Source organism: Helianthus annuus, chromosome 8 (assembly GCF_002127325.2).
Source record: "Helianthus annuus cultivar XRQ/B chromosome 8, HanXRQr2.0-SUNRISE, whole genome shotgun sequence".
NCBI lineage: Eukaryota > Viridiplantae > Streptophyta > Magnoliopsida > Asterales > Asteraceae > Helianthus > Helianthus annuus.
The window spans coordinates 45,169,249-45,185,396 of record NC_035440.2 but is presented as its reverse complement, the minus strand read 5'-3'; the positions used below and the strand labels follow the sequence as shown (position 1 = coordinate 45,185,396).

The 16,148-nt window shown below is 40.0% G+C and overlaps 1 protein-coding gene across 1 annotated transcript; it reads left to right on the top strand.

Moving 5' to 3' along the window:
* Nucleotides 1-2,129: 2,129 nt before the first annotated feature.
* Nucleotides 2,130-3,195, top strand: LOC118480955 (chromatin remodeling protein EBS-like). The gene is made up of 4 exons (XM_035975980.1): nt 2,130-2,377; nt 2,545-2,613; nt 2,809-2,917; nt 3,112-3,195. Exons 1-4 carry the CDS (start codon nt 2,130-2,132, stop codon nt 3,193-3,195), a joined length of 510 nt encoding a protein of 169 aa, XP_035831873.1.
* The last annotated feature ends 12,953 nt before the right edge of the window (nt 3,196-16,148 follow it).

Genomic DNA, 16,148 nt, shown 5'->3' with positions numbered 1-16,148 from the left:
ATTTAGGCATTGGTCATGAGGTCAAGGTATCAAACAACCTTGAATAGATGTAAGGGGTCTTATATATACACGATGAGAATGCCCAACCCCAATGCCTCTAACCAGGCATTGGTCATGAAGTCCAGGTAATTAGTTCACGCCCGTCCTTTCGGCCCGGTGTGAGGGTGCCAAACCTAATAGCGCTATCAACTAAATACCTCGTTGCTTCTTCAGCAACACGGTAGATGTACGGGGTCTTACATGATTTATACTGTGTTCAATAACCAACATCCCAATTAAACAGTTTACCCAGCATTCTCTTCAGAAACGTTTACCAGATGTCCCAAACCACCGGGACGCATGCTTAGAAAAGTGCAGTGAACTCACCTTGGTTTGCTCGGTTTGATTATTTACTCGATTAACAGTTGAACAACCACATCCTAAAAGGGTTACCGATAATAGTCAGTTTTTCATGCATTTTTACGTACAACTAAATTGACGTATTCAAGGTTCACATCAAGTATAATCACCGTTCACATAAGGCACACATATAGTCCATTTCACAACAGTTTATTCATACACCTCGCGTATCAACCAGATGCTTAACATGTAATCACTCAAGCATGTTTTACGCATTCATACATAATCTAGTAGTCCTCTATTCAATTCAGTTATTAAACATGTTTGACCCAAATAACAAGACATGTATGCACCACAGTTATTAACACAACAATCGTTCATTGACCACCAAATAATATTAGGCACAAACACTGCCTTGGCAGTCCTTCTCGGCCCAACATTGCTGGCCCAAGTCCAGTTACGTTGCCCAGTTGGCTACGGCCCAGCTGGGTTGTGTGCATAGGAACCTCGTGGCCTCGTGTTGTTGTCGCGACCCAACTGCGAACTGGCTCGGTTGTGGCCGAGAACCACAACTCAGGTTATATGTGTGTGTTCAGTAGTTACATGTGGCCCAACTAATAAGCTAATCCAATACTTTCTAACAATCCAATACCAAACATCAGCCCAGATAATAAGCATATGACACGTTAAGGTATTCAGTCCAAACCAACAATCCCTATCATGCGTTGAATGCTCAAACAGTGACCCAACATCACCTAAATCATGCAATTCTAACAAGAAATCACATCATGCAACTCATCTATTATCCTCTATTATTCAACCCACCTAAACTACATTCAACACTTATTTGTTTAGAGCCCGTGCGTTACCATTCCATCATAAACCACATAATACCACATAAACCATCATTACTGTCCCCTACTCGTGTCATGTACGTAACAACCCCATGCATTAGTCATATAATGATAACAATATCAAATCTAGTTATAATCATAATTAATGTTCGCTTACACGTATATCCCTACAAATCATCATGATCATTCTCATCAATTAATACATTCACATGGTCATCAGACCATCACGTGTAAGCTTGGCAACAATTATGTGAATTCTATTGCTTATTGGACCTACCCACTTAGTGGATCTGACAAACATTACTACCAATTCAACACACCACATGCACCCTAATCATTTAACATTCATCATGATTGTCATTTACAATAACCATATATTTAACAAGAATTAACCGTAAATCAAGAATTGAATATCTATATGTTTATCCACATAAAATAAACACAATGAATCCAGAATTGAAATAACATAACTGAACTAACCAGAAGATTGATAAATGCTAGACACGAAGGTTGATTTCTAAGAGTAAGAGACTTCGACAAAGGGGAGGGGAATCTGCCGTCGCTCGACCAGAAGCTCTAGGGTTATAGTTTTCAAAAACCAACTACGTAGCTAATATGATCGTATATATCCACAACAATGTTTTGGGCTTTGCACTTGTGCGATCGGCCTAACATAACCTATGTGGGCCGGTGGGTTTATAAACAAGAGAAGGAGGGTAGTATGGGGAAAGGTCGCGGCCCAGATGCATACCGTGTGTGGGCGTCCCAAATACGGTTGGCCCAAACACGCAACTAAATCTCCTTGTTAATACTTAAAAGTTTCTAACAAGTTTTCTAGCACAAAAGTTTAATGACTAACGTAACAAAAGGAATAAAGAGGAAATCCGGGTCACAAAACTAACAGTCACAAACCTTGACGGTTCGGGTTGTCACAAAATGGCTCTGATTCGGTGGTATTACCTGCCTGAGGAGACAGAGCAAGGGAGGAAAAGCTTTCATGGTATAAAGGAGGTGTTTTTATCTAATCACTATGAGGTGCAGAGCATTCATACCATCCAAGGGAAGTATGTTGTTTATTCCTTGGAGAACTACATGAACCTAAAGCGTGTCGGTGTTGATGATTATTTTTGCCGATTTGAATACAACTATGTTAAAAAATGTCATGTCGATGTTTTTGTTGTCGTGTGAGTAATTTGATTCTGTCAACTACTGACTACATGTATTCACTTTTGTTTGATAATTTTTGAAATAAGTCTTGTTGCTTTTAATTTATAGTTCTTATAATCTTAATCACTTCATTTTGTTACCTGACAAGATTTATGAAATAATTGGTTATATACATGATATGAAGGTATTGCGAGTGTGAAATGCCATACAATCCAGATCTATTTATAGTGCAATGCGATGGATGCAAGTGCAGGTATATCTTGTCCAAATATCATCAATAATCACATGCATAATGTTCATGCTCTAGATGAGACATTTTTTTATTCATATTTTGTATTTAAGAGTGATTTGTGAGAGTGATATAATCAACCTTACATCTCTAACCAGTTTATAATACCATTTTAATTTTTATTTACCATTAAATGTGAAACGATTGTGAATAATGTAGGAACGGTGTATTTCAAATTCGTAGCCATTTATCGCTTCTTTTGCGTCTTGGTGATTTTATCTATTCCCTGTCGCAGAAGCGGCAGTTCTTTCACTCTCATAGAGCTCAGGTTCCGCTTGCTACTAATAACTTCTATTTTATTTTTCCTTTATCAAATATAGTCCTCTCTTATCATCTTTGTTAGCTTTAATCTAGGCTTTTAGTTTTGTTTTGTGTTTTCTTTCTTTCTGTTGGTAAAAGATGTTTTGCATTCACCATAAACAATGTATTTATCTCTTACATTTTATTTGTGTTTTGTAAAAGACAATGGCATCGGAACAATTGTTTGCTGATCAGCGGGACAGCGAAGATGAAGTTGATGACGATGTTGCTGGTCTTGAGGACTGAAGGGTGTGTCATGTTTTTCTCTGACCTCATATTTATGATATTTACAATCATGGGTCGTGTGCTGCTCTAATGAAATTTGCTGCTGAGATGCTAACATAATCTTTCATGTTTATCAGATCTCGACTTCGTTGATGTTTCTAAAGATGAGAAACAGATGATGCATCTGTGGAACTCATTTGTGAGAAAGCAATGGTTTAATCGTCCTTTTATCTCCTAAAATAAAGAAAACAACAATAGCAAACGCGATCATTAAAAGTTGTTTGTTTATGATAATGCCTGTAGGGTGCTGGCAGATGGCCATATTCCATGGGCTTGCGAAGCATTTTCTAAATTACATGGTCAAGACCTTGTCCAGGCCTCATCACTGCTCTTGACTGGCTGATTTGGCTTTAATAGTTCGATTTTGTCATATTTATGTCGGTTGTTTATAAAATTATTTGTCATATTTCTGTCTGTTGATACGTCAGTTGATTATAAATTTATTTTTCATATTTCTGTCTGTTGATACGGATGTGTGGCCTCGGTCTCGATCAGCTGGACTGGCTGATTTGGTGGTTTAATAGTTCGATTTTGGCGGTTTTATGATTTAAACCGGTTTTTTTTTCTACATATCATTAGTTTGTATTTAAATTTTAGAATGGTGAAGATAGTTCATGATTATAATGGGATTATTTAATTAATCAGGGGTAGATATGTCATTTAGCTTGTTTTAAATATGGAAATAACTGTCATTCCATAAACCACCCCACATTTCTTGCGATTTTCTCTCTCTCTCTCTCTCTCTCTCTCTCTCTCCCTTTCTCTCTTCTCTCTCCCTTCCTTCTATCCTTCATGAAGAAACACAACATCAAGAAAACACATCATGACAAATGTCACACATCGTACCAGCATGAATGGTAAAACACAGTTTCAAGAAATCCTCCAGCATTACCAGCATGAATGCTAAAACACAACGGTATTAATCTGCTTGCTGTTAAAACACAATGTCAAGAAATCCTCCATCATGACCAGCATGAATGGTAAAACACAGCGTCAAGAAATCCTCCTTCTAAAACATAACTGTATTAATCTGCTACTTTTTTTTTATTTACAGAGAAAATTATTACCAACAAGGTGATCATGTGTACCCGAGGCTCAAGGTTCTTGATGTATACAAAAGGGCGCTTGCAACGTTGGCCCGATGGGTAGATGAGAACATCGACATCTGTAGGTCCCTATCCGGTGGATGACGAACCTAAACCTTGTTATACAAACCTACTAGCGAGTGCGGAATCCAAGCTAGCAAGCAAACCGAGTTAGTGGCAAGTAGAGAAACAAACACACAAGTTCACCGATTAACACTAGTCGTATTAATGCAATGAGGGTTCGGTTACAAGCTCAATGTTTACAGAAATGTTCTATAAACTCTCTAAGTGTGTGTGTGAGTTCTGGACAGAATGCTCTCAATGAAGACTCTCTATCTCTCGGTGCAAATGGCAGAACTAACTCACACTCAACACATGCATGGGTATATATACCCAGCTCAGCAAGTCTGCTCGAAGGATTCGACAGATGGTCCGAAGGATCATCTGTCGACCACATGTTACACGAAAGATCAGCATGGACCTCGAAGGATCATCCTTCGAGATCTAATGGTCGAACCATATCTTTCGATCACCTCGAAGGATCAGGTGTATCCTTCGAGGCTATCCTTCGATCAGAACATCTCTCAACTGTTGTCCAAGTCAAACCGGAGGATGGTTGACTTGGTCAACTTACAACACAAATCAGGACATCGTTTATATCAGACCGAATACAGACAAAGTACAGACACAAGTGCACCAACAAACTCCCCCTTGGCTGTAGCTTTGTCTTTGATCTCTAAGCTTTGTCTTGTTCTTCCAAAAGTGTAGACTCGTCTTGAACTTCGACGGTCTTTGGTCTTCAGGTCTTCAAGACTCTGATGTCCTATCATGTCTTCAATGTCGGAGGATCTTCAAAGTCTTCACGTCTTGAAAGTAGAAAGTGTATCAACAAACTACCCGTATCATGTAGGAAGTGTGTTGACAAACTCCCCCTTAACATAAGCTCCCCCTTGAGTTATGCTCGTGAAATACTTTAACTTTATGAAGTAAGATCCTTGTGGTGTTGATGATGGGCAGCGGCAACTCGATCATTTTCATCACTTGAGCGCCTTCTCGTCGTGTCTTCATTCCAGAGCTTGTCATCGACTATGTTCTCCCAGCCTTTAGAATCTGCACATGCAAGAAATCTAAACGCGTAATGAGAACAACTGCTTGGAATATAGTATAAACAAATGACACACGAATGACCATGTCATAATCAAACACCGTCCGACAGTTTGAAAGTTTAATAAATTTGTCAATTTAAGTCTTTAACTTTCAAAACATGCAAATTTCGACCGTTTATGAAGATTTAGTCATTTCGGTTTTCGTTCAGGTTTCAGGCAACGAAGACTCGAGTTCCAACATCGTACGATCGAAATTAAAATAGAAATAAAATCTTTTTGGCTTTTATAAAGTTTAAATTAAAACACACCTAAAATCTTTTTGGGATTTTTGAAATTAAAAGACAACAATTTAAAATCCTTTGAGTGTTATCAAACGACATCACCGCTAATGTCGTGCTGATATGCACCAAACGACGAAACTGTTTAAAAGAAAAACAATAAAAATTAAGCAGTAAATAAATAAATATATACAAACATTCTTTTTGCGAGTTTCGAGGGTAAGAGAATCATATCAGTGTACGGTCATGCCAAAACACTCTTGTTGTTCAGTTAGTTAACATTAAGATAAGCATCCTATAACAATTATCGGTATTGTTGTCCACTTAAGCTCAACTTATCAGATGTAATCATGTTTAGAGGATACGTTAATGTATGATTTATACTTACCGACCGGTGTTCATCCACATCACGACACATTCCCGTATCAAGGTATGCACGAGAGTTCATCTTACCGGTGAGTATACCGATTATCATCTGTTTGACCGTATAAATTGTGAGATACTCACTTATTTTGAATTGAAAACAAGCCCTATGTGATATAATCACTTATTGATGAGGAACTTGATTTTCGTATGCATGAGGGCACAGGTGCAAGTCCGTGAACAGGTCAGTACTTCCGTACAGCAGAGAGACGAACTTGGCACCCGGATAAATGTGATATTTTTATCACTTATTTGAATTGGACATGTGATTGTTTATCACTTATTGAGGTCGTATGCAATATGTACACGTATGTATGGTATCATGGAAGATCTAGACTTGCATCCCCGTTATTTTTCGGTAAAAGATACAACCATGATACCCAGATGATAAGCAGCATAAAGACCGAATATCTCAGAACCTCGGCAATCTATCAAACGAAATTTCGGTACTAAGACCATATGCCAATGAATGGTTCCCACCTGGTCTTCAGTCGATTAAGATTTATATCACCCTGCACACTTTAAAATGATTGTGAGCCTACCGATACATCTTATATAGAGCTGCTTATCGTTTTTCATTTAAGGTTTAAAGAGGTTAGGATAGACCACTGATGTACTATCATTTTCTCTTTTGCTCTCCAGGAAACTCATTTTTGATTTTCTATTGTTTTTGAGTTTTTGAAATTTTTCGATGTTTTTGGATTTTCAGATTTTTGGATTTACTCCCCCTAAAATCAACAAACTAAGATAAATTTAAAAACACACAAAGATATGTACAAAAATGATTTTCCGATGTTGGTTTTACTCTTGCTTGACTTTAATGCCGTTTACCAATAATAAAAAGTCAAATCTTGATTTGTCAAATGCTTTGGTAAATAAGTCGGCACGTTGGTCATCGGTGTGGACCTTAACAACATCGATTAGCCTTTTCTCAAAGCAATCACGTATGAAGTGATATTTGATTTCGATGTGTTTGGTCTTTGAATGCTGCACAGGATTTCTAGTGATATCTAAAGCAGCAGAATTATCAACGTAAATAGGAGTAGTTAGGAATTCAAAACCGTAGTCCCGCATTTGTTGTTGGATCCAAAGAACTTGGGAGCAACAACTTGAGGCAGCAATGTATTCAGCTTCGCATGTTGATGTAGCTACACACGTCTGCTTCTTGCACTGCCATGTAACTAGGCGATTTCCTAAAAACTGACATCCAGCCGTTGTTGATTTGCCGTCGATTTTGCATCCGCCAAAATCAGAATCACTGAAAGCTACCAATTCAAAGTTATTATCCCTAGGGTACCACAGACCGGTGTCAGGGTACGCCTTCAAATAACGAAAAATCCTTTTAACAGCAGCAAGATGTGAGGCCTTCGGGTTGACTTGATATCTGGCAAGCAGGCACGTCGGGTACATTATGTCTGGCCTTGATGCTGTGAGGTACATAAGAGATCCGATCATAGCGCGATAGATTGAAGGGCTAACAGCTTCTCCCTTCAAGTCTGGAGTAATTCCGTGATTAGTTGGCAATGGGGTACCAATGGGCGTTGCATCAGACATCTGGAACCGGCTCAAGATGTCGCCAACATATTTAGTCTGATGGATGAATATCCCAGACTCCGTTTGTTGTACTTGTAGGCCCAAGAAGAAGGTCATTTCCCCCATAGCACTCATCTCGAATTTATCCTGCATAATGCGCTCGAATTCCCTACACAAGACATCATTAGTAGAACCAAAAATAATGTCATCAACGTATACCTGTACCAGAAGAAGATCTCCATCTTGTTCTTTGATGAAAAGAGTACAGTCGATAAGACCTCTACGAAAACCGTTCTCCAGCAGATAGTGTGATAAGGTTGCATACCAAGCTCGTGGTGCTTGATGAAGACCATAAAGAGCTTTGTTGAGCAACCAAACCCGATCGGGATGGATAGGATCTTCAAAACCTGGAGGCTGTTCGACGTACACCTCTTCTTCAACCACACCGTGTAAAAATGCACTTTTCACGTCCATCTGATAGACCTTGAATCCTTTGAAGGACGCATAGGCTAGAAAGATTCGAATTGCTTCGAGACGTGCAACAGGTGCATAGACTTCGTTGTAGTCGATCCCTTCAATCTGACGAAAACCCTGAACGACTAAACGAGCTTTGTTTCGGATAACAACTCCGCGGTCATCCTTTTTGCATTTGAAAACCCAACGGGTACCAATCTTCTTGTATCCAGCAGGTTTCTCTACTAATTTCCAGACACCCAGCTTCTGGAATTGTTGCAGTTCTTCCTGCATTGCTTCAACCCATGCATTATCCTTCAAGGCTTCTTTCCACGTTCTTGGTTCTTCTTGTGAGACATAACACGCGAAGGACCAATCGTTTTGTTGCCCGGATTCTCGAATAGCTGCATACAAGCCTGCATTGTTGTTGTTTCGCAACATGTTTCTTGTTTGTACGCCACTTTGCACATTTCCAATGATGTTTTGTTGAGGATGGGTATTATGAATCCTTGTTTCTGGATTATCTGGAACTGGAACATTTATACCCAGGTTGTTAAGATTAAGATCAACAACCAATTCAAGACCCGGAATTGACGAAGAGGATGATGCAGTAGCCTCAGCTGCTCTATGTGTATCCACTGGAGGAGTACCCTCTGAAGTACCATGAACTGCTGTTGTAGGAGCTTCCTGATCTGCATCTAGAAATTCATCATCCTCTGAAGATTCGTTCAATTCGTTTGCATCATGAAAATCCTCATTGTTGAGAGTATTGTTGTTCACCGAAGAAGATGGTTCTTGATTCACAAGAATTGGACGAACCACCGGTGAAACTGTTGCATTGTCACTCTCGAAAAACATCCTAGCCGCAGCATTTTCTTCAACGGTTTCAACATTGATCGAATTGAAGAAGTCATCGTACTCAAACATCCAAGGTTGACCCGGATTTTTGACTGGCAAGGTGTGCCTTTGTACTCTGACCTCAGACCATTCCTCGACCCTTTTAGTCTCTAGATTCCAGACTCGTAAGTTAGGGGTGGCATACCCAAGAAAGTATCCATCAATTGCTCTTGCCCCAAACTTTCCATTAGGATCAATGATTGTGCATGGAGCTCCAAACGGTTCTAGATAAGACAAATCTGGTTTCCGTTTCTGAAGAAGCTCAAAGCAGGTCTTGTTGTGTCTTTTGACTGTAAGGACTCTGTTCAATGTGTAACATGCAGAGGCCACAGCTTCAGTCCAGAATGGAATGGGCAACTGTGACTCTACCAACATTGTCCTAGCAGTCTCGATCAATGTGCGGTTCTTACGTTCAGCGACACCATTCTGTTGAGGAGTATAAGCTGCACTAAACTCATGAAGAATACCCTTTGAAGTGCAGAACTCCGCCATGGAATGATTTTTAAATTCAGTACCATTGTCGCTACGTATCCGCCTAACCTTTAACTTATACAAATTCTCAATCTGAATGATCAAGTTTTTGATGATGCCAAAGGTTTCACTCTTGTGTGCCATGAACGCAACCCAAGAAAATCTTGAATAATCATCAGTAACCACGAGGCAGTATTGATCACCCCGAATACTCTTGTGCTTGACAGGACCGAACAAATCCATGTGCAAACGTTCAAGAGGAACTGCCACTGTGTTGATCTTCTTTGTAGGGTGCTTCTTCTTTGTTTGCTTTCCTTTCTGGCACGAAACACAGATGTCTTGAAGATGGAAATTTTTGAGAGGAACACCATTCACCAATTCATTTGAAACCAAATGATTCATTTTGCGTAAGTGAATGTGACCCATTCGTCTGTGCCAAGAGATAGTGTCTTTTTCTGTGGCTTTAGAAACGAAACAAGTTGCTTGTGCAGACGTAGTAATAGCCTGGCTCATGTCAAGGACGTACAAATCATTTATCCTTGGAGCCGACAAGAGAATCCATTCTTTTGAAATTTTGAAGCCGGGTTTCAGCACATAACAGCCATTAGCATCAAAGTGTACTGAGAACTGCTTGTCACAGATTTGAGAAACACTAAGAAGATTGTGATCAAGTTGTTGCACAAAGTTGATCTTGTCAAAGCTGACAATCCCGTTAGATATCATTCCTTCTCCCGTAATGTATCCACCTTTATCTCCAGCAAAAGCAACATAACCTCCTCTAATAGATTTAACGTCGTAGAGAAGCTTCATGTCGCCCGTCATGTGCCTGGATGCCCCACTATCAACAATCCAGTGACTACTGATAGTTCCTCCTGAAGCACCCTGCACATGAACTCAAATGAATTAGTTGGAGATGGGGACCCAAGCCATTGTGGTCTTGGGTCTTCCATTTTCATCAATGACAATAACTTCTTGTCTTTGATGGTTGGTGAATTGTGATGGTCCCCCTGATTCAGTAACCGATTTAGGTTTCCAGGTCTGTTTGGTTTCACCAGTGTTTTTCTTTAAAAGTTTAACTTCTTGATGATTTGAAGTTTTAGAATTGTCTGGTTTTACAACAACAGATTGTTTTTGAACCGCATCGGTTTTAATCGCTTTTTCTATCTTTTTGACCTGTTGGCGTTTCTGTTTCCTTTCCCTTTCTTTTACAAGGCGGGGATCTTGTTTTGTGGAAACAGTTGGCTTACGGTCAGTTTTGCCACGGGGATCATCAACCTTTCCTTTTTGTTTATGAAGATATGGGCTGTTTTTAATAATATGCCCAATGGTTCCACACTCAAAACAGGATCTTCGTTCTACAAACCCCGAAGAATCATGTGATCGTCTAGCCGATGATGTTGAACTTTGTGAACCCGAGGTACTAGGCTTTGAACTGCTTGGTTCATTTCTTTTCTCGACAATAGCTTTCTTGACAAAATCTAAGTTAGATTGATTTTCAAACTTTTCAATTTTGTCTGTTCCCGTCGATTTCACAAAGTTAACATTTTTCTTCTTCTTTTGGTTCGGCTTCTTGTTAGTTTGAGCCGGTGCTTTACCTTTGGGTTTGGTGTGATTTTGCTGTGTTGTCACTGTTGGTAATTTCTTGTTGCCAAATTGTTTTCGAATTTCAGCCTTTGGAATAGGAGGACACTGTGTAACTGTAACTTTAGGTCCTGCCTTTCCCAAGAACTTACTCGTCGAATTCTCAAAGACTTTGCAGATTAAGGATTGATTAACGTTCTTAATGGGAAAATCTTTGTCTGAGTAAATTTTATCATCACCAACTAGAGTGTACAGCAAATTCACACTCTCCGGCTCTCCTGCAGATGAGGACTCAGTTGCAACAGTCTTAGCGGGTTGAACAGGGGGATCACATAGAATGTGATTCTCAAGAGGTATGTCCTCATTTTTGACTACCGCATCAGACTTTGCTGGGACAGTATCATCAGATTCATCATCAGACGAATCAGCATCCTCAATCACAACTGGAGGATCTTGATTCTGTTCAGCACTCACAAATGTATCTGCTGACACATCTGAATCTGAGGATACTTCCTTTTGGTATCCGAGTCCTGCAGCAAACTCCTTAACATCCAGAGGCACAGAAGGTTCAAAGAAAACTCTGTCCTCTTCATCAGGCATGGCATCATAATTATGTCTCACTAGTGGTGGACACTTCTTGTACCCTATGCAAGTGACATCTCTCTTTTCCTTCTGAACGTCAATGATGTGATCTAACACATAGCTAGAACTCAAATAACTGTCTAGCTTGAGTTTGATCGCATCACTTTCGGTTTTCACACAAGCCATCTCTTTTTGCATACTCTCAAGGCGAGATATATACAAATTAATATCAGTTTGTTTTCTTGAAACCATTTTAGTCAGTTCTGTTTTATCCTTCTTTAATGTTTCAATTACTGACTTAAATTCTTTCTCATGGTTTTCATAAAACATGTTAGCTTCTGTGCATTTTGAGAGATCCACAGTCAATTTCTGATTGTGGAGAAAGGTCACATCATATTTCTCTTGCAAAGCGTCATGCTTACTTTGCAAGTCACTCAAATTCTCATTCACAGTAGTATGTTTGTCTTGCAAGTCAAACAAACTAGCTTGTAAAGCATCATGTTTGCCTTGCAACTCAGACATACTTTTCTCAAGATCAGCACATCTAGCATGCAACCTAGCACATTCATCACAATTAACAGCAGTGGGTTCATCGACACATACCTGACTTGATGAACCGTCGACATTAGCCATAAAGGCTGAATGGAGAGAAGACGAAGAGTAAGCAGCTTGATCCACCAGAATAGATCTTCTTTGAGTTTCTGCTACAGCTTCCCCCAAGAGTTCATCAATGTCAATATCATCCGAAACATTAGATGTCTCACCCACATGATCATCACCAGAGTTGGATGATTCTTCATCAACACTCCTGCTGTATCCAGAGGAGTCTTCATCTTCAGACGATTCATCACCACTGGCAGAAGATTCTCCACCACTGGTGTGAACTAGCTCCTTCACAATCTGAGCAAAACATGCTGTTCCATCAGGAGCATCACCACCCAACTGGATTGACCAGTCACAACCTTCATCCACCTGAACTGCAAGTGCTCGGTTGGTTTGGTTGTTGACAGGCACCAATGTACGATCATTGTTTCTGTTCTGCTGGTTGCCTTGGTTCCTGAAGGGGTTTTGATTCCCGTGCTGGGCTGGCTTTGTACATTCCCGTTTAAAGTGGCCCCGTTCACCACAGTTGAAGCACTTAACAGCTTGCTTATCGAACCCATACTTGGTGTCTCGCTTACTTTCCAAGCTGGTTCTGCCAGTACTTTCCATCCAATCCTTTGCTCTTCTCACAGCACTCGCAAAGGCCCACTTGATATCCATCAAGTCCATCTCTTCCTTATCAATCTGCCTGTAATCTTCTTGTGTCAGATTAATGTTTCCAATCTGACCTTCTATCAACCCACAGTATGCGCTCACTACAGTGTTAAGCAGCTCCATGTGTTCCTTAGCTACTTCTACACTGATTTTAGAAAAACTTGAAGTGTCAAGCTGTACTGTATTTGGCTTTGATTGTTGACCTGCAGCAGATGATGTTCCTCCATAACATGCATATTGTGGTTGTTGAGCAGGAGGAGGAGGAGGTGGTTGTATTGGATTTCCATACAGATCTGTGGTTGGAGACGGCTTTACAGGAACTTGCACTGGATTGCCATACATATCCGTGCTTGTGACAAACGCCGTTTGAAGTGGAGCATGTGAACCGGCTTTTGCAGATGACGTAGTGGAGGTGCCATAATACATCTCTGGATTCTGTGGCACTGCAACTCTCTTTGCCTTCAATGTTTCTTCCTGATCCTTGTTCTCCAGAAGCTGCACGAAATCGTTGATATTTGTGGTTCTCAACGTTCCGTTGTACTTCAAGATTTCCAGGAAGTTGTTCCATTGAGGAGGCAATGCATCGGCAAACTTCTTTACCACCTCTGTTGGAGTCGTTGTGACTTCAAAGTTGGTCAGCTCAGTAAGCAGATGATAGAAACGGCTTGTCATATCTCCCAAGGACTCCTTATCCATACATGTGAAGCCATCGAATTCTTTCTTCAGTAGATCTCGTCTTAGTTGACGTGTGGCTTCATTACCTACTCCTCTTGTCTTCAATGCATCCCACAGCTTCTTCGTTGTCTTGAAACTGACGAACTGATGATAAATATCCTTGCTCAGTGCTTGAGTGAGAATAGCGTATGCTTTCTTTTCTAAGTCATACGTCTTCTTTTGATCATCAGGAAGATCGGCAAATGTAGCTGTCGAAGAAGCAGCAACCTCGATAGTTTGATCGAATTCCGTAATGAACCGTAACCACAACTCTGTATTTTGACCAAGAATGTATGTATGGAAACGATCAACCCATCCTGGATATTCATGAAGATGCATCAACTTTGGAGGCCTGTTCAAACTTCCGGTTTCACTTTTGCTTAGTAGAAGACTTTGAATACTCGGAGTTTGATTTGAAACAAACGCCCATTGACCAGCTGGAGTGGCATTTGTTTGTGAGGATGTAGATACCGGAGATTCGGCCCATGATGGAGATTGACTGGTATTCATGTATTTTCCACTGTCTGGAGCCGGACTTCCCCACCAACTCGGATTCATGATAGATGAGCAAAATAAATGCTAAGTAAGAATGATTCGAAGGATACACTGCCGAAGGATCTTGGTCGAAGGATCTGAAATCACAGAAAGTTGTTAACAATAAACAGATCACAATCGAAAGATCACAATCGAAAGATATAATCTTGTTCGAAGGATCAACAGTACTCGAAGGATTACTGTTGACTCTCGAACAATGATCTCGAAAGACTCAAGAACACGAAGGATTCCCTTTTGAAAGATCCTTATCTTTCGTGTTAAATCCTTATCTTTCGATCAACAGATCTCAAAAGATTCACCAATACGAAGGATCCTAATCTTTCGGACACTAATCTTTCGAAATGATTCCTTTCTCGAAGGATATGTTTCAGACTTCGAAGGATGGGTCGAAGGATATTAATCTTTCGAGCCCTCCTTGGTCGAAAGATATCGAAGGATGATCTTTCGATGTCGAAAGATATCTTTCGAGAGCTCTGACACAATCTGATCTGATGTGAAAGGTTGGTGAAAAGGTGACAGGTTGGTAAGGTCAACTTTCGGCAAAAGGTATGGTCAGACGTACTTTCCCACCAACTTTGAAAAGATTGCCCAAAAAGGAAAACCTTATCTTCACACTAGTCACCGGAAAACTTGATCGGAACTTGACCGGAAATACCAAGTTACTTAAAAACAATTTTTCAAGTTACCCAACCCAACCTTGAACACTCCCAAAGGTTTAGAAACCGTTTTTCAGTTTAAACAAGCAAGAAAAACTACCAAAAACGGGTGCTAAACCAAGTGTTCAAACACACCAAACACTTGAACAAACCCGGTTTTAAACAAGGTAAAGAGCGAGGCTCTGATACCACTTGTAGGTCCCTATCCGGTGGATGACGAACCTAAACCTTGTTATACAAACCTACTAGCGAGTGCGGAATCCAAGCTAGCAAGCAAACCGAGTTAGTGGCAAGTAGAGAAACAAACACACAAGTTCACCGATTAACACTAGTCGTATTAATGCAATGAGGGTTCGGTTACAAGCTCAATGTTTACAGAAATGTTCTATAAACTCTCTAAGTGTGTGTGTGAGTTCTGGACAGAATGCTCTCAATGAAGACTCTCTATCTCTCGGTGCAAATGGCAGAACTAACTCACACTCAACACATGCATGGGTATATATACCCAGCTCAGCAAGTCTGCTCGAAGGATTCGACAGATGGTCCGAAGGATCATCTGTCAACCACATGTTACACGAAAGATCAGCATGGACCTCGAAGGATCATCCTTCGAGATCTAATGGTCGAACCATATCTTTCGATCACCTCGAAGGATCAGGTGTATCCTTCGAGGCTATCCTTCGATCAGAACATCTCTCAACTGTTGTCCAAGTCAAACCGGAGGATGGTTGACTTGGTCAACTTACAACACAAATCAGGACATCGTTTATATCAGACCGAATACAGACAAAGTACAGACACAAGTGCACCAACAACATCAATAAAACACAGGTTATCTTCAGATGCTACTCGATCACCCATTTTAAGTAAGTTCAATTCGTCTTTTGTGTCGTTCACGTCTTACTATGTTTCGAAACCACCATTCAGAAAATCATGGAGAAACAGTTTCCATAATCTTATGCATTGTTAGTTAATGAGAGATAAAATTCCAAAAACAAAATAAAATGTCAAATTACACAAGTGCCCTTTTAGTTAAAATCCCTCCATGCCACGTGTCATATTTTTATTGCTTTCTATACTTTCTAGGAAAAACCCACTTTCTACTCAACTCCTCCTCTATGTAACCATTTATGAATATAATACACAGATGTATAAAAGTCTGTACACATGTGTATTAACTAACAGTTGTGTATCTTGTATAAACTGATAGTTAGCGAGACTGTACACATGTGTATAAATTAACAGCTATGTATCTTGTATAAACTAATACTAACGAGACTTTTACACATGTGTATATACTAACAGCTGTGTATCTTATATATA